This window comes from Dipodomys ordii, unplaced genomic scaffold, assembly GCF_000151885.1.
Source record: "Dipodomys ordii isolate 6190 unplaced genomic scaffold, Dord_2.0 Scaffold47, whole genome shotgun sequence".
In the NCBI taxonomy this organism is placed as follows: Eukaryota; Metazoa; Chordata; class Mammalia; order Rodentia; family Heteromyidae; genus Dipodomys; species Dipodomys ordii.
The window spans coordinates 7,742,051-7,761,424 of NW_012267263.1; the positions used below are offsets into that span (position 1 = coordinate 7,742,051).

General features: G+C 37.2%; 1 protein-coding gene across 1 annotated transcript in view; it reads left to right on the forward strand.

The window, feature by feature from the left end:
- Slc9a4 (solute carrier family 9, subfamily A (NHE4, cation proton antiporter 4), member 4) overlaps positions 1-19,374 on the forward strand; it is a 54,857-nt gene that overhangs the window by 14,980 nt on the left and 20,503 nt on the right. Inside the window, exons 3-7 of the mRNA XM_013019777.1 lie at positions 10,115-10,374; positions 11,522-11,739; positions 14,149-14,351; positions 15,045-15,131; positions 18,483-18,553. Of these exons, the coding sequence (XP_012875231.1) occupies positions 10,115-10,374; positions 11,522-11,739; positions 14,149-14,351; positions 15,045-15,131; positions 18,483-18,553 (839 nt within the window). The remainder of the gene's footprint in view (positions 1-10,114; positions 10,375-11,521; positions 11,740-14,148; positions 14,352-15,044; positions 15,132-18,482; positions 18,554-19,374) is intronic.

Sequence of the window (19,374 nt, forward strand, 5' to 3'; positions counted from 1 at the left end):
TCCTTCCTTCCTTCCTTCCTTCCTTCCTTCCTTCCTTCCTTCCTTCCTCCTTCCTTCTTCCTTCCTTCTTTCCTTCCTCTTTCTTCCAATGTGCCCACCCATCTAAAACCTTTACTGAGAAGTTCTTTATCTCCTTCCATGATACTCCTTCCGTGATGTCAAAGCAATCTCTTTTGAAGAAAAAGCAAATCACAGATTTACTGGTTACAACTTATGCTTACTTTCATAGTTGAATTTTGAAGTTAACTTAAATTGCTTTTTGTATCATTTAGGTATACTAATATTAGGTAGCAAAAGTCAGTGCTATGGGTGTTTTCTCCAAGTTGATGTAGAAACAAAGGAGGAGAAAGATTTGTATAGATAGAGGGGGAGATGTTAGACTCTTTTCCTTGGGCAGCAACTGGGGTGAGCAACAAGTGTTGAGATAATGTTAGTTTAGGTTTGAGTGTTAGTTTAGTTTTGAGATACTTGTAGTCCCTGGAATAGGTTTGGAAATAAGACTCTAGATTTAGGAGAGAGGTGCATATTTGGGTCTTTGGTAACAGCAGCTGATGAATGACAATCCTTGCCCTAATTTTCCCTTGACTTAATTTAAAGCTTTGTTTTTAATTACAAACAATTCCTTTACTGTGTTCTAAGTTGACAAAATCTTATCACTTACAATTTTTTATTAAGTACTTTGACATCTTTCCAGTTCATCAAGTTGGCCTCTATTCTCTGAATTTATAAGCAACAAACACTTCTGAATATCAACCCATTGTGGTTTGTGAGCTCTCTGTCCTGGGTTGCAAATCTCGTTTTTCTTTCTGTAGGAGCGAGGTTTATAAACACATCCAATCTTCTGTCTTTTATATCATTACTCTGTGCTTGGGAGGTCATTCCTGGCCTTAGTAAGCTTCTTATAGGAGTCAGGGTGTCAAGAAACCACCTGATAACAGTATAATCTTTCATTGCCCCTTGTATACAGACTGAAAAACAAACTTGATAAAAGTTATTTATTGCATAAGGTTGTTGAGTATTTCTTTATGCTATTCTTTTGTACCGTTCTAGTAGCTGATATATACTAGTCATCATTTGTACAGTGCTGTTGTGACTTTGAACATTCAATGCTTTCTATAGAATATGTCAGTCATTAGGCATGTATGTGTGTGTGTGTGTGTGTATACAAGCGCATGAATGTGTGTGTGTATGTGTGTGTGTGTGTATACAAGCGCATGAATGCATGCCAGTCCTGGGGCTTGAACTCAGAGCCTGGGAGCTATCATTCAGCTTTTTTTGCCCCCTCATGGCTAGTGCTCTATCAGTTGAACCACAGCTCCATTTCCAGCTTTTTAGTGCTTAACTGGGGATAATAATCTCACAAATTGGGCTGGGAAGGTGGCTCAGTGGTAGAGCGCTTGCCTTGCATGCCTGAGGCCCTGGGTTCGATTCCTCAGCACCACATAAGCAAATAGAAAAAAAGCCAGAAGTGGCGCTGTGGCTCAAGTGGTAGAGCTCTAGCCTTGAGCTGAAGAGTTGAGGGACAGTGCCCAGGCCCAGAGTTCACGCCCCACAACCAGACCCTCAAAAAAAAAAAAAGAATCTCACAAACACAAACTTTCCTGTCCAGGGTGGCTTTAAACCAAGATCTTTAGATATCAGCCTTCTGAGTAGGTAGGATTACATGTGTAAACCACTGGTGCTGGGCTAAGCTTTGTTTTTAAGGAATGAAATTATGGAAAGGCAAGCAGTGAGGATTAATAGTAAAGATACTTAGGGCAAGGAGCAAGACTGTTTTGTTCTCCAGGGCAGTCATAACAAAATGACATAGATTGAATACCTTCCACAATAAATGTTTATTTTCTCCTAGTTTTGAGGCTGGGAATACAAGATCAAGACACTGCCGCTTTGGTTTCTGGGAGCACCCTGTCCTTGATATGGGCAGCCATTTTCACACTCTGCCCACACCTGGCTTTGTTCCATAGGTCCTGTTCTTGTGTCTCTTCCTTTTCTTATGGGGACACCTGTCATGTTGGATTAGAGAAAGCTCTTTTTGACTCACTTTTTAAAAGACTCTGTCTTCAAATATAGTCACATTCTAAAGCATTGGAGGTTAAGATATCAATGCATGAATTTAGAGGGAATCCAATTCAATCAGAACAGATGAGCAACACAAGAATGGGAGATTAATTGAAGAGAAGTGTTAATTGATTAATGGTTAATTGGAGATAATAATCTCATGGACTTTCCTGCCTCTTCTGGCTTTGAACCACAATCCTCAGAACACATCCTTCTGAGTAGCCAAAACTACAGGTGTGAACCACTAGCCACCAGCTCTGCTACTTTTTTTTCCATAGACTGTTTTTTTTTTTCAGTTATCTTCTCACTCCAATTAGCCACCACATCTTTAAATAAACTGTTTTCCCTTTTTGTCAGTTTTTATAATTGGTGCTTTTTTAAAATAATTTTTATTGTGAAAATACTGTACAGAGGGGTTACAGTTACTTGAGCAAGGTAATGAGTACATTTCCTATCAAGCATTGTTGCCTCCTCCTTTGTTTTTCCCATACCATCCCTTCCCTCCCACCTCCTCAACTATACTCCCCTCCCACCCCCAGTCTAAATTGTATATCTCATTGTTGCAATGGGTCAAACTGTATCCCTATTTAAACAAGTTGTTTTTTTCCCTTGCCCTCCCCAAATTATACCAACATCAAATACAGTGAAAACAGGGGTTATACCCTGGAGGAGGGACATACAAAGCAACAAAAAAATCACATGGTACCTTATAAATATGTTAAAAACAATAGCAAGAAAGAAAAAAAAACACTTGTGTCCCTATCTTGGGGTTCATTTCACTAAACATCATGTTATCTGACCTTTTCTGTTTGTCCCAAGAAATGCTCAACTTCTCTATCCATTAAAGAAATGCAAAGCAAAACAATACTGAGATTCCACTTCACCCCAGTTTGAATGGCTAGAATCAAGAACTCTAATAACAGCAGATGCTGGAGGGGATGTGGACAGAAGGGAACCTTACTGCATTGTTGTGGGAGTGTAAACTTGTTCAACCACTTTGGAAAGCAGTATGGAGGTTCCTCAGAAGACTCCACATAGAGCTCCCTTATGACCCAGCAATCCCACTTTTGGGCATTTACCCACACGATCACAGATCATAAACAAGGCCATACTAAAGCTACCAGCACAACTATGTTTATTACAGCATTATTTACCATAGCTAAGAAATGGAACCAACCCAGATGTCCCTCAGTAGATGAATGGATCAAGAAAATGTGGTCTCTCTCTCTCTCTCTCTTTCTCCACAATGGAATTCTATGCCTCCATCAGAAAGAATGACATCGCCCCATTTGTTAGGAAATGGAAAGACTTGGAAAAATTATATTAAGTGAAGTAAGCCAGGCCCAAAGAAACATAGGTCCCATGGTTTCCCTTATTATCACAATGCATTGTTCTTTATAGCCCCCACTTACACTTTAATTGATCTTATCTCTATTTATCTATTCCTGATCAATTGTCTCTGAACTTCTCAGAAAAGGTAATTGCCACAGCTCACCACCACCAAGACACTTTGACATCAGACTACCTCACAATTCTCAGTGTCTAAATAGAGTGTGTTTATTATTAATATACCTAGTAGGTATATTAATTCCTCATATGCTATGTCATAGAAGTTACACTTACAAGAATCTGTGAACAGGGTGAGGGACAAAGCTATACTGACTAGAAACTTTGATAAGCATGCACACATACACACACACACACACACACACACTCACACACACACACACGAAATATAATTCAGGCTTCAGTTAACAAGTCCAAAGAATATATGATATGGCAAAAATTATTTCTCACTTTAGTTCTTAAGAATGGCTAAATGTAACTGTGACTCCTCTGATTTTAGAATTTTCAAATAAAAATAATAAAACAAAGAAAGGCTAAATGTACATATTATGGCTTAAATAATTATACGATTTCTTTATTTCTTGTGAAGTGATATGATGTTAATTCAAAGTATTCTATAAAGAGTTATTATAGAACATTATTTTAGAACATTGCAGAGATAGACAAGGTGGTGTGGACAGTAGATAATAGAGGATTGTAAAAATATATTTCTTTAGTTAAATGAATGCAGTACAAAATAAAAAAGAAAAGTAATGCTATGCTAGATCTAAATCTTACTATAACAACAATATTAAATCTTAATGGCCTACATACACCAGTTAAAAACCTGTGATTGCTAGAACTTCTTATAAATCAACCCCTAAATGAATCCTACTTATAAGAGGTACAATTTAATTATAAAGACATAACTAAGATAAAAACAAATGAATGAATAAGACCTCTCAGCCCCAAAGCATAAGAATGCTGTTGCACTGCATTATTGTTAGCTGAGATGGAAATCAAACAGAAATGATTTTAAAGGTGAAGAGAGATACTTCATAATAATGGAGACATTAATTTACAAGGATACCTCAAAATCATACATGTGTGTATGTGTATGTGTGTGTGTGCCTAATGTTTATGTGACTAAATTCATGAAGTAAAAATGGGCAGCTTTAATGGGAGAAAATGATAATGGTATTATTGGAGTAGTCTATTCTAATCTTTGTCTTAAAGAATGAAAGAGAAAGCAATGTGGAGAGCTTGGACCTTGTCGGGGACCTTGTCTTAATCTCCATTCCCAACTACAAAAAAGTAAACATTCCCTTGAGTGCATGTGCATGCTTACAAACATGATAGAATCTTTAACCATAAATAGAGACTCATTACATTTAGAAACTTTGAAACTATTTGGAGCATGTTCTTTGTCTTCAACAGAATAAAATTAAAAGTAGTTTAGACTGTAAAACATCTAGGAAAATGCCAATATTGGGCACAATACATTTCTAAATATTTTATGATTCAAAATAAATTACAAGATAATTTAGATGTTATTTTAAATAAAATGTTAGAAATACAAAATTTAAATTTGGGGGGAATACAGTTAAACATAAGCTTGGAGGAAATTTTATAGCTTTAAAATACTTTCATTAAAACATCTGTAAAAACTAAAATTAATGATCTACATCTTTGCCTGAGACAACAAGGTAAATTAGCCAAAGGATGTGAAAGGAAGGCAATAGTAAGGATGATACTGAATAAGAATAACAGCAATTCTAAATCATGTATCTTAAGGAAGAAATGATGATTGTTTCTCATCTTTCAAGTATGTTAATATATTACATTATATATTATTATATATTAGATTATAGAGGTAGGATCGCCTTTCAAATCTTTCATAAAGTCAACTTTACCTTAACAGCAAAGCTAGGCCAGATCAAAAAGGGCAGAGAAAGAAGCCTTCAGACCTGTAATCCATCATGGCTAGAGACCAACAACCACCAGAAAGTAGGAAGAGGGAAAGATGACTTCTGTCTTATACCATCAGAGGGAAAGATGACTTCTGTCTTATACCATCAGAAAGAGTGCAGTGCAGTCCTGACAACATGCTGACTCTAGACTTCTGGTCTCCAGAACAGTGAGAGAAAGAAGTTCCGATCATAGCAGCCATGGAGCTTGTGGCACTTTGTTACACCAGCCCTAGAAAATGAACACAACAGTCAGGATGGCAAAGCTGTAGACAGAGGTACCTGTGGCCCAAAAGCCTGTGCCGCATGCACCCATTTGTGTCCTCCCTTCTCTACTAGCAGAGTCCCTTAGCTGTAAAGTATATTAGATGAGGGCAGTTGACACTTGAGTTACTTAAGGAATAACTTTCGTTCTATTTCTCTCCCTCCCTCTCTCTCTCCCTTTCTCTCTCGCTCCTCTTTCTCTCTCCTCTCTTCTCTCTCTCCTCTCTCTCTCTCTCAACTCATATTATAAAGCCAGGACTCATGTTTTAGATGCATGTGGATAGACAAAAAACTGCACAATCACTATGCATGGTGACCTAGGGGCCCTCTACAGCAGGAGACCTACTCCATTAGACCATCTACTTCTTCTGCTTCTGTCTGTACAGAAAACAGCTCTCAAGCAAATATGAGACTTCCCTAGAATAAGGAAAAATGAGATGGAAAGGAGCTGTGATTTTAATGTACTTCAGACGGCAGTCTAGGCATGGCTCTCGCAGATGATAGATCATTGTTGTCAATCTCACTCTGTGAGAAATCAACACTTTTGTCAAAAACGTGATATAAAGGGCCAGGACCAGGAAAGAGCTGGGAAGAAATAGCAATGGCAGTCTGTAGGCTGTAGACCATGGTCAGAGAGTCAGTACTGCACAAATAGCAAGCACTTCTGGAAAGCCATGTAGGTGAAGCTGAAGCAGAACTCATAAGCTATCAAGCCACAAGGAAGAACAGAGGTGGCCCTGAGTAATTCCTATTACCATAGGAAGAATAGGAATAAAGAGTAGAGAAGAAGGCTCTGGCCTGAGGAATCCAGGGGGCAGAAAGAGAGAGGAAGAGGGAGATGGACAGGGAGAGAGAGAAAGAGAGGAGGAGAGAGAGAGAGACAGAGAGAAAGAGAGACAGAGACAGAGAGAGATAGAGACAGAGAGACACAGAGAGACAGAGACAGAGACAGAGACAGGAGACAGAGAGACAGAGACAGACAGAGACAGAGACAGAGAGACACAGAGAGAAGTTACATGCGTTCTCTCATATGTAGAAGCTAGATTTAGCCTATAAACTTATAAGTAAATAAGTTGGGTGGTAGGCAAGTATATACAAATGTATTAACTGAAATCTGAAGTTGGGTGCTATGGTTAGAATGTCCCCTTAAAATTCATGTAGAAATTTAACAACATTAAGTATTATTTAATGATATTCAGACATACCATCACCTTTAAGAAGTGACTGGATCTGACCTCATAGGTGGACTAACACAATTATCACAAGACTGGGTTAGTTATCTGGAATAGGTTGTAGTAAGTTTGAGAGCCCCCTCCCCTCTCTCTCTCTGTTTCATGCCCTCACTTGCCCTTCCTGTAGTGTTACTACACAGCATGGAGCCCTCACCAGATGCCATGCTAGTGAATTTCCCAGCTTCTAGAACTGTGAGCCAGATGAGGTATGCTGCTATAGCAGGAGTCAGTGAAGGAATGAGGGATCTCCACCCATTCTCTCACAGAGGGTCCACAATAGTCTTCCGGTAGCTTTGTAACACTCAAAACACACTCAGATTGACTGTTTTCTGTCAGTTGTATCTTCTGCCCTCTGTCCTCATGTTTTTAGTTTTCCTGGGTAAACAAAGGCCAACACATACATGTGGTGGTTTTTCAGAATTCTTAAGGGTCTGGTATTCTCAAAAGGCTTTCTTTCCTGTAGGTATCTTGGTCATCTGGTTATATTGTTGTTATTTGTTTTCTGGGGCTTGAATTTAGGGCCTTGAAGTTGCCAGGTAAGTGAACTACCACTTGAGCCAGGCTCCCATCCCTTTTGGCTTCAGTTTATTTTTCAGATAAGATGTCACAGCAATGCCTAGACTAGCTCAGTATGTAATCTTCTGAGCTTTCAGTAACTAACATCACAGGTATGTACCACCATGTTTGGCTTTTTTTTATTAATGAATTTATTTCATGATCTATAATAGTTTCATCAAGGAGTTGCCATTTAACAAAGCAGTTTATGAATAGAACATATCTTGATCAGTGTCACTCCTTTCAACATTCTTTCCATCTTATCCTCTCTTTCACACAAAATTAATTATAGGATATATACAAATTGAATTCTTGACTGAATTCTTCCTATCCCTTTTGTTCTGACCTCACCCTTTCAAGTACCTGCTTCCTGGTTTTTAGTTTTGTTAATTTCTGAATTTTGTTGTATTATACTATTTGAGTTCTTCCTTGAATCTACCAGATTTCAGTTAATACATTTGTATATACTTGCCTATCACCCAACTAATTTACTTATCAGTTTATAGGCTAAATCTAGCTTCCACATATGAGAGAAAGCATGCAACTTTTGTCTCTCTCGGCCCGACTCACTTCACTTAATATAATTTTCTCCAAGACATTCCACTTTTTTTTTTTTTACAAACAATACAATATTATTCTTTCTAATGAGTGAGTAAAATCCATTGTATATATAGCATATTTTCTTTTTTCATTTGTCCATTGAAGGGCATCTAGTCTGATTCTATATCTTAGTTATAATGAATAGTATTGTAATGAACATGGGTGTGCTGTTGGCTTCACTATATCCTGGTTTGTAATCTTTTGGATAAATTCCCAGGAGTGGAAATGCTAGATCATAGGGCACTTCTATGTTCAGATTTTGAGAAAGGGTCTCATTATCTTCTTACCACCAACCTGGACTAGAAATATAATATTCCTATGTTTCCAAAACAGGTGGGATTATAGACATTAGCTACTATTCCTAGGCCCTTTTTCATTTTTCATGTTTCATCATCTGTGTTTGCTTCTACTTTCCAGAAGTTAGAACTGAGTTTCAGGCTACAGAGTGACATAAAACAATGACAGATAGATCTTTGTAATTTCAAAATGAGTGTTGAAAATAGGAAATGGAAATAGGAAAATTAATTGTGTCTGTTACATGGACTAGGGTTATGCATTCAATGAGCTAATGCAGAGATGTTCCTAGACTTACAGTGGTGTGACCTCCTGATAAGCCTATCATTGGCTGTGAATATACATCACCCCGGACCATCCTAACCCAATACCACAGGGCACTGGGGTGTCACCTGCTTTTCCTCATGTTACATGGACTCCTAGGCACTACCACTGATCAGAACTGTAAGATTTGCACATCACTATCCCAGGAAAAGATTTGGATTAAAAACGAAAGTATGGCCTCTACAAAGTGTTGATATCTTCCACATCATCTTTAATTTTGGTAAAGCCAAAGCATAAATGCACATGCACAGGGTATGAGATAACAATACAATACATAGACTTTTAAAAATTTGAATTAAATTACATTGAACTGAGGGTCAAGTTGCTCTACTACTACTAAGCTACATCCACACCTATGGGACTGTCCATACGTGGAGATTATAACAAGGTTGTTTAATTCAGAAAGGAAAACAACATCATAATTTAGAGAGAAAAAAACAATATAAAATTTATTCACTATAACAAGGTAGCAATTAATAGACATAGAGATATTTCTGTGATTCTTAGGGCCTTAAAGAAATAGGCTTATATTGGTACAGATACCACTGAGGAAGGTGATCACCTCTGGTTGGTAGAGAAAGGGGCCAGGTTAGCCAGCTGAGAGCTGGTCTGGAGTTACTGGACAAATGAAAGACTACCCTCTGGAAGGCAGGTGGGGCTGGACATCAGCAATTCCTGGTTCAGTGGGATCCTGGGCTCCAGAGAGGCAGAGGGTCTTCAGAGGAGAGATATTCATGCAGGGGAGGAGATGATGGCTTGCAGAGAAAACACTACTGAGATGTACCCCAAAGCCACAGACATGCTACATATCAGTGGGCAGATGATTACCAAGTCAAAGCTGTAAGTTTGCAAAGGAATTGTTCTCAAGGGTCTGTGGCTTTGGTGCAGTCTACTACCAGAATCCTCACATCCCACATGGCTGACCTAGAAAAATCCAATAAATCACTTTCTATTTCAGTGTTCCTTCTGTCCATTCTACTTAAGAGAACATAACACAGCATTCACTTTAAAGGAAAAAAATACTTGAAGGAAGTGCAATATTTATTATACAGCACACAAGAAAGGGTGCATTGTAACTGTCAAGGCAATCAGTGAGCTGATACAGGGAGCTATGCAAAGATACTAGCATATTTATATCGTTAATATTTTCACTAATATGTATGAGGTACAAAGGCAATGCAGAACACATGTACAATAGTAATAATCAAAGCAGAGTTATTTGTGTTTCTATCTTAAACATTTATCATGTGCTCAGTTTTGGGAGGCTTTGACTATTCTTTTTATTCAGTGAATCTGAATATATCTAAACAATTTGGCATGCATTGAAAAGTTCAGTTACCACATGGATATTTGTCATGTAATTTATAATTGTGTAAAATTTTTGTCATGTAATTTATAATTGTGTAAAATTTAACCAGATCCAAAGTTGAGAATGAGTGTGAAAAATATTTTAAATTTCTAAGTTTATTTCCTTCTTTTTCTGTGCCTATATAGGTCTTATACAATATCTTAATCGCCTTCACAAAGATGCATAAATTTGAAGACATTGAACCTGTCGACATTTTGGCTGGATGTGCTCGATTCATCATCGTGGGGTGTGGGGGAGTTTTTTTTGGCATCATTTTTGGATTTATTTCTGCATTTATCACCCGTTTTACTCAGAACATCTCTGCAATCGAACCACTCATCGTCTTCATGTTCAGCTATCTGTCTTACTTAGCAGCTGAAACGCTCTATCTCTCTGGCATCCTGGCGTGAGTACAAGAATCAAGACACACAGTAAGATAAGGACAATGTAGGGCACATCAGGTGAACTAGGATTCTAGAAAGGGCCTGGTTTCTGATGCTGATCACCAGAGGCTTGGCAGGATTCAGGATTTTTTTTCTTTTTAATTTTTGTGAAATCTGATTCAGGCCTATTGCCAAACAAATGTTCTCTCCAACACTTGGGCTGGCTGTTTTTGGGTGATGTGCTGGAGAAATGCATAGCAATTATACTGTCAATTTAGACTGCTCAGAAAAGCTGGTTCAGAGAAGCTAGGAGAAGATCAAGGTCAGAACCTATCTTAATACATTTGTGGGGAAAAAATTAATTTTCAAGTAGAAGGGAGAAGATGCAGTCCATGAGTCTTCAATGTAGAGTAAAGCTAGGTGGATGGCATAAGACCATAAATCTAAGTTTCTCTGCTCTAAATAAAGTATTCATTTAGATTTTATCCTTGCATGGTTGAGATTTTATTTTTTTAGAACAAAGCTTCTCAGTTTAGCTGATCATATCTGATTATATTGTTTCTTTATGACACTTTCCTTATTTCTAGCTATCTGAGCCAAATGTTTAATTTTATTGTATAGGATTATTTATGTCAACTAAAATATAATCATTTGGAGTATAAATATCTATTATTTCCAACCTTAAAAAGACCCAAACTATTAAGATCAGACAAAGTTTTTCTTTGATCCCATATTTGCTTGAAGATTTTTTTTAAATGTCATAAGCTTGTTGTAAGAAGTACTATTTGGTTGGAGAAAGCAACGGCCTGGATTATTTTTTGTATCCAACTGAAGTGGGTTTCATTTAGCTTAAGGCAGAGTGAAGCAGAGAGCGAGGTTTGGGGCTGAGGAAGCTCTCTATAAAGGAGGAAAGGTAGATAGCTTTATGCTTCTTGTCCAGGTTGGCTTTTGTTTTGTTTCATTTTGTGACAGGAATACCACACCCTCTTTTCCTACCACACTCACTTTCCTTTGTAGAGATCTTAGGGGATAAAAAAAAGAGAAAGACAATCTATGGGAAACCAAAGTCAGAGAAGGAGTCTGGAGGAGACACGGATACCGTACAAAGTTGTTCATCATATATTTGTGGCACTGCCGTTGGGGAAGACTTATACTCTACTACTTTTGTAGGATCACAGCCTGTGCAGTGACAATGAAAAAGTATGTAGAAGAGAATGTATCCCAAACATCCTACACGACCATCAAGTACTTCATGAAGATGTTGAGCAGTGTCAGTGAGACCTTGATCTTCATCTTCATGGGTGTGTCCACCATTGGGAAGAACCATGAGTGGAACTGGGCCTTCATCTGCTTCACATTGGTCTTCTGCCAGATATGGAGAGCTATCAGTAAGAGCCACAGTGCCCCTAAGACTCTTCACTTGCTTGGCTTCTTTTCAGTAGCTTATTCACTAGGGCAACAGAAAAACTTCAGGAGGGATTCATGCTAAATTGTTTAACAGATAAGGGAATTCTAGTACTAGGTAGTGATCAGAAAATGGAACAGTTCTCCATTTGTATCCTCAGGTAACTCAAAGTGATCAGTGGCTGGCTAGTCTGATGTGGGCTGGGACAGGAGTATTGACTACTTTAATTGAGGAGAGAACTTTCACATCTACACATCTAAATATAACTCAGTAAACATATCCCTAGCTCTTCACTGCCTTGCCAATTTGTAGCCTCTTACACCTTAAATCAGATTTAGACTATAAACCATGGGCACTTACACTTTTATTAGAGACAAGTGAGATCTCACACATGCTGGAATATATTTCCTTAAATAGCATAGCTGGTTTAGGGCTAAATGCATGATGTGTGTGTGTGTGTGTGTATATATATATATATGTATGTATATATACATATATATATATATATATCAAACAAAGGACCAAGCATTGAATCATTATCTTTAAAATATTTTGCTCTTAATAATCATATTAGTTGGTAAAAGCAAATGTAATCCTCAGTCTTGGAAAATATGCTTAATGTTTAAGTGAGATCCATGCTTAATTTTTTTAAATGAGGCTGTTGTTTTATCCTGTACATTTATGTTTCAGTAGCTAGAAAAGCATTGAAGTACAATGCACATATTGTCTTTTGATGGGTAGCTATTATTTATTCTTGTTAAGCTTCTTTAATATTATTATTTCCATAATGGAGTTTGAAATCAGGCCTCTTACTTGTTCAGCATACTGACTTGTTCAGTTTGCTTGCTTGGCTGGAACTCTCACTTGGGTCATACCTCTAGCCCAACATTTGCTGGTTATTTTGGAGCTAGAATCTTGAGGACTTTTCTGCCCAGGCTGACTTCAAACCTTGATCCCCTGGACTCAGCCTCTGAGTAGCTAAGATTCCTGGAATGAACCTCTGGCATAATGTTTTTAAATGACTTTGACCAATAATTTTAAACTGGTTACTCAAAAAGAAGTTAGAAGTGACTGAGAACTCATGTGGACTCTATCAACTCCAAATTAATTTGGAATGGCTTTTAAGGTAGAAAAAATAGAATATAAAACAACTAAATACTCATGAACATAACTATCTATCTCTTGTGGAAAGAAAATTAAGGATACTGGTATAAATTTAAAATATCAAATCAAATCCTGGCAATGCTTACTGACAGCTAGCTATGTGAACCTGGACAAAAATTTATCATTCAAAATCTTTCTCAAGCCAGGTACTGGTGGCTCACTCCTGTAATCCTAGCTACTCAAGCCAGCCCAGGCAGGAAAGTCTGTGAGACTCTTCAATAAACCACCAGAAAACTGGTAGTGTCACTGTGGCTCAAATGGTAGAGCACTAGCCTTGAACTGAAGAGCTGAGGGACAGCACACCCAGGCCCAAAGTTCAAGCCCCATGACCGCACACACACACACACACACACACACACACACACACACACACATCTTTCTCAACCCAAAACTAATAGACTTAGACAATTTTTTCGATTATATAATTCTGTATACCTGTGGGAAAATAGGGTTAATATATAAAAAATAAGTAACAGTCAGGCATGGTAGTTCATACTTGAAGTCCTACCCACTCACAAGGTCGAGATCTGAGGATTGTAATACAAAACCAGCTCAGGCAAGAAAGTCTGACAGGCTCTTATTTCTAATTAAACACCCATAAAGGCAGAAGTGAAGCTGTAGTTCAAGTGGTAGAGTGCTAGCCTTAAGCAAAAAAGCTCAGAGACAGCACAGAGATACGTGCACGTGCACACACACACACACACACACAGAGAGAGAGAGAGAGAGAGAGAGAGAGAGAGAGAGAGAAGTAACATTAAAGACCTTCATCCCAGCCAACAAGAAAATAAATTGTCTAGGAGGGAATCAATGTACTCTTCAACTTCATTGACTTAAGTGACTATCCAATCCTAATTCCATAATCCTGTAGCTGAGGGATATGAATGTTTATACCCCCTAAACATTCTCACTTTAAGTGGTTTTCATGAATATAGATAATAAATATACATCTTTGTAAAAAGTAAAGATTTTATAACTTTAAACGCACACACACACACACACACAAGCATGTTCTGGGAGACTACTAGAGATGACTTCCAAATTGAGACACTATTGTCTCACAACCAGCCAAAATGAAGAGCCTAGAAAGACTTCCTACTGGGATGAGTCAACTTGGGTGTGTGAAGGAATCAGATGGTCTAGTCTGGAGGGCAGGTGTTCTTGACTGGGGTTCACTAGCACAAAATCTCTATCTATTGCCCCAGCTCTAATCCATATTTCCCCTTTCTAGGTGTATTTGCTCTCTTCTATGTCAGTAACCAGTTTCGGACATTCCCCTTCTCCATGAAGGACCAGTTCATAATTTTCTACAGTGGTGTGCGAGGAGCTGGGAGTTTTTCTCTTGCATTTTTGCTTCCTCTGCCTCTTTTCCCTAGGAAGAAACTGTTTGTCACTGCCACTTTAGTAGTTATCTACTTTACTGTGTTTTTTCAGGTTGGTAGATTTGTTTCATATTAAAAATAAGTAGGTTCTTTCAGGAAGATGGATTAAATTAGGGAAATAGAATCTATTGATCTGGTTTTTAGAACTGTGTTGAATATTTAAACAAAATTCTCAGATATTTGTATGTCATATTCATGGTCAATGTTTAACTTCTAAGTTGTTATCTTTCCTAATGCATATTTATCAAAGTATTTCTGGGTGATAGGTAATTGCTACTGTCTGTCTTTGAAAACAAGATGCTATTTGGTACTTGATAGCAGTTTTTTTTTTGTTTTAGCTTGAGTAAGTTGTTAGTGAACTAATAAAAGATTATTTTAATGGATGAAAAGAAGTTTCTCTATTAATATATAGAACATATAAAACATGGTATATATGTATATATCATAATACATGAATATATTACATATTAATGATATATAAGATATGATGATACACAAATATATTATACATAAATATACATATAATATATAAATATACTATATATACCATGATCTATATATCATTGTAGCATTAACAATAATTACTAAGGTAAATATTGAAGTATTTTGGAGTAGAAGTTACTATGCCAGTAGCAACAAAGACATACAAATTGGATGGTCTAATGGGTTTGATATTAGATACTCTCCCCATAGTGTTATACTGTCCTCAGTATCACTATTGTTGTTGTTGTCATTCATGGCCTAGGGAATCACAATTGGCCCTCTGGTCAGGTACCTGGATGTCAGAAAGACCAATAAAAAAGAATCCATCAATGAGGAACTTCATATCCGGGTAAGATCTTTATCATAATTAATGAATTCATGTTTCTGGTTACCTTCCAGAACCTTGAAAAAACTTGTGTATACGTCACAAGACTGGTAAATAGGTATTCCTTGACTCTACTAAGTTACTGAACTAGTCTTATATTGCTGATGGAGGGAATGAACATATGATTTGTGGCTTCAAACAGCACAGATACATAATCTCATATTCTTTTTTTGTTTTTGTTTTTTTTTGTTTGTTTTTGTCAGTCATGGGGCTTGAACTCTGGGTCTAAGCGCTGTCCCTCAGCTCTTCAGCTCAAGGCTAGTGCTCTACCACTTGAGCTACAGCACTACTTCCCATAATCTCATATTCTTAAAGTAGCTGTTTGAAATGGATATCTGTCAAGGTTTTTTTTTTGTTGTTGGTGGTGGTGGGGCTTGAACTCTGGCCTGGGCACTGTCCCTCAGCTCTTCAGCTTAAGGCTAGCACTCTACCACTTGAGCTATAGCACCACTTCCGGTTTTCTGGTGGTTTATTGGAGATAAGAGCTTCATGGACTTTCCTGCCCAGGCTGGCTTTGAACCTCGATCCTCAGATCTCAGCCTCCTGAGTAGCTATGATTACAGGCATGAGCCACCAGTGCCAGACTCAATCAAGATTTTGCAGGGCTGCATTCCTACCTGGAGGCTTTAGGGAAGTATCTATTCTTTCTTTCTTTCTTCCTTTCTTTCCTTCCTTCTTTCTTTCTTTCGCACTTTCTTTCGCACTTTCCAGCTTCTACAGTCTTTGTATTCTTTAGCCTATGTCCCTTTTCATCTCAAAGCAAATGATAATAGATCAGGTCTCCCTAACACTGTATCACTATGACAAAGGCTCTTCTGCCTTCTTCTTCTACATCAAATGGCCTTTGTGATTGCACTTGGGTCCACGTAGGTAAGTCTGGATATTTTCTCTTTCTTAAAATTAGCTGATTAACAACTGTAAGTACATTGGTTACCTTCACATTGGTTGGCATATACTCACAGTATGTTTACAGGTCTTCAAATTTCAATGTGAGTATATTTGGGAAGTCTTTATTCTGCCTTTCATGTCTTTCCCTCTATTCCTCAGAGATTCATATCTGTAACATATGCAGAATATATTCACTATATCCCAATATCTTAGATGTCAGCCATTTTCTTGCTTTAAAAATATTGAGGTCCAACAGTCTTATTTCATCCTGTCCTTCCCTGACTCTTTTCACTTCAACATAGTGGTGTTTCACTAATGGTTCAATAGGGAAGCAGAATCAATAGAAAATATATGAAGAGCTTTGTGTGAGGGATTTTAGACTCCTGTGGAAGCAAGCTGGCAAGTCTAAAATCTTTAGGACAAACTAGCAAGGAGGGTGGACTAGACCTGTCTGGTGTATGCTAAAACAAGCTTCCCTCAAAACCATGGCTCTGATCTGAAAAGACTTTCAAGTGACCAAATAAGGGCCACTCATTTATACAGATAAGCTCACTTATTTTAGATAATGATTATGGACTCTACTCATTTAGATCTATAGTTATATATTTCCATCTATTCGCATATATTCTAGATTATTGTTTGAATAATGGGGAAATTTGTAGTTAGACTGAATAGCTCAGAATAAGTCACAGTAATCACTTTCCAAGCTTCTAAAATTATTTTTCTATGGGAATATGGTGTCCTTTGCTCTTTCCAAACTTTTTTTGTCTTGTGCCAGTCCTGGGACTTAAACTCAGGGTCTGGGCACTGTTTTTGAGCTTTTGTGCTCAAGGCTAATATTCTACCACTTGGGCTCTACTTCTGGCTTCTTTTGGTAGTTAATTGGAGATATGATTGTCATTGTCTTTCCTACCTGGACTGTCTTCAAACTGTGATCTTCAGTTTCTTGAGTAACTAGTACTACAGATGTGAACCACTAGTGCCTGGCTTCTTTCTGAGTTTCTAACAGAGAATGTGTACAGCTGTTATTACTTCTACAGATCTGGCCTACTGACAGTTTTTGATATAGACAACAACAACAAAAAGAAAAACTAAAGTTGAATATGAAATTGAGCATGGGTTCTACTTGTTTTTCTGATTTGAACACAATATTGACAATCTGTATGGCTTCCAGGAATTAATTTTTAAGAGAGAGAGAGAGAGAGAGAGAAAGAGAGAGAACATATGTTTTCTCTCCATTATTTCTTGATTGGCACACCCAAAGATGAAATGAATGCATGCAAATAATGACTCAAACACTTGGCATTTTTGCCATTCAAGTTCTAAGGGGGTAACTGAACCAGGTAATTTTTAGGTTTCTTCTGTCCCTAGGGGTTCATAATTCTAATCTTGAAGAAATTGATGGAATTTTCCTAACTCAGCCCTAATATTCTGAGTAAAAAAATAATTCAAATTCCAAAAGATCTAAGCCACCTTTCTAATATAATGTCACTTGAAAATGTTTAACAGATTAGAATGAGGAATAAGTTGTTTTGAAAGATATAACAATTTGGTTGTAGACTTTTGTCTCTATCATTGCCTATATCTCTTCAGGTTAATTATTCTGAAAATTGTATTATTTTGAAAAATCTGTTCATCTTCAATTTTTCACTCCATTATGTTTTATCTTTAACTTTTCCTTAAAAAGTTACACCAGAAGTAGAAGACAGTCGATGAATTAAGTACTTAAAGAATAATTTTGTGTCTTAATCTAGTTGCAAAAAATTTTATAAGCCAATATAAACTTCAATTATTTCTCATATAAGTTGTTTATAGTATAATTTGTAATTATTTTAAGAGTATGTGAAATCTTATGTTTAACATTATAATTATACTATATTAATATAACCTATATATTAGAAACAATTTTGAATAAAATTTGTAGTATAATTGGCTTGAATTTTGAATTCTAAGTACCAAGACCAAATAATTTTGGCAATAGAATAAAATTTCTTATTGTATGTTATTATAATAAAATATCTGCAGAACTATATTTTAAGAAGCTGTAAAAACTGGATTGCTGGCATGTATGTTTGGGAACTGAAATTAAAATTAACAGTTAATGATTAGACTTTCTATTCAACAATATCTGTAATGAGAAATTTTCTTGACCATTCTAGAAAAGTATTGTTCAAAGCAATTCGAGATACCCTGCCTTCACTACACCCTACATGATCTATCAAGAGGATTATCTAAAGAATCAATAATGAAACTAGGTTGAATTACTCTAAAAAGCATACAATATTTTAGTTATGTGACTAGATAGAAATGAAGATATGCTTAAGTAAATGAAAGACTTTTTTAGCTTCCAAAGTATATTAACTTTTCTTCTGTATTTTTAGAGCTTGCATTTTACCAGGAACCATTTGTTTATGTTTATTTTGGCAGTTGATGGATCATTTGAAGGCTGGAATTGAAGATGTGTGTGGGCAATGGAGCCACTACCAAGTGAGAGACAAGTAAGGGGACCAGGGATTCATGACTACCCCTTTGAGGGATATTTGTGGCAGAGTGAACTTTCCAAGGAGGCCAGGAAAAAAATGCCCCCTAAACCATGCCATATAGTAAGCAGTTAGTCTTAGACATGCCTAACCTGAAAAACAAGAGTTGTCAGGCAGAGAAGGCTAGAGTCATGGTTAAAGTTGCATTGGAGAAAAGTAGTAAGATGGATAGAAGAGAAATAGAAGAGTCATACTTAAGTTTAAAACCAGGACTAGTTTCTCCATCATAAAAGCAGACCAACATGGGATGAATAGCTCTGTGAGATTGCAAAGGGAGTTCAGTAACTCATGAAGAATTGCTAAGGTGGGAATTCCGTTACTGTGGAGGACACCCTTGAAAGATGTAAGGGTCTTCTCATATAAGTATTCTTCAAAAATCCTCAAATCCACCTAGTTCAGGGGATGAATCCTGTAATCCTAACTTCTGGGGAGGCAAAGATCAGGGGATTGAGGATAATCTGGGCATAAACTCCACAAGACTTCTATCAACCAATAGCTGTGAGCTGTGGGGCATGCCTGTTATCCCAGCTACAGAGGATCTACAATGGCTGGGCAGAGTGGCTCATATATGTCATCCCCAAAGACAAAGGAAAACACAGTAAGATGATCACAACTCAGACTGCACATAAAGTAAGATCCTGCCTATAAAATAAATAATGTAAAAACGACCTGAAGGAGTGATTCAGGTGGTAGAGTGCCTGCCTACTAGGTACAAAGCTCTGAGTTCAAACCCTGATACCATTTTTTAAATCATCCAAATCCCTCTTCTTTGCCACATC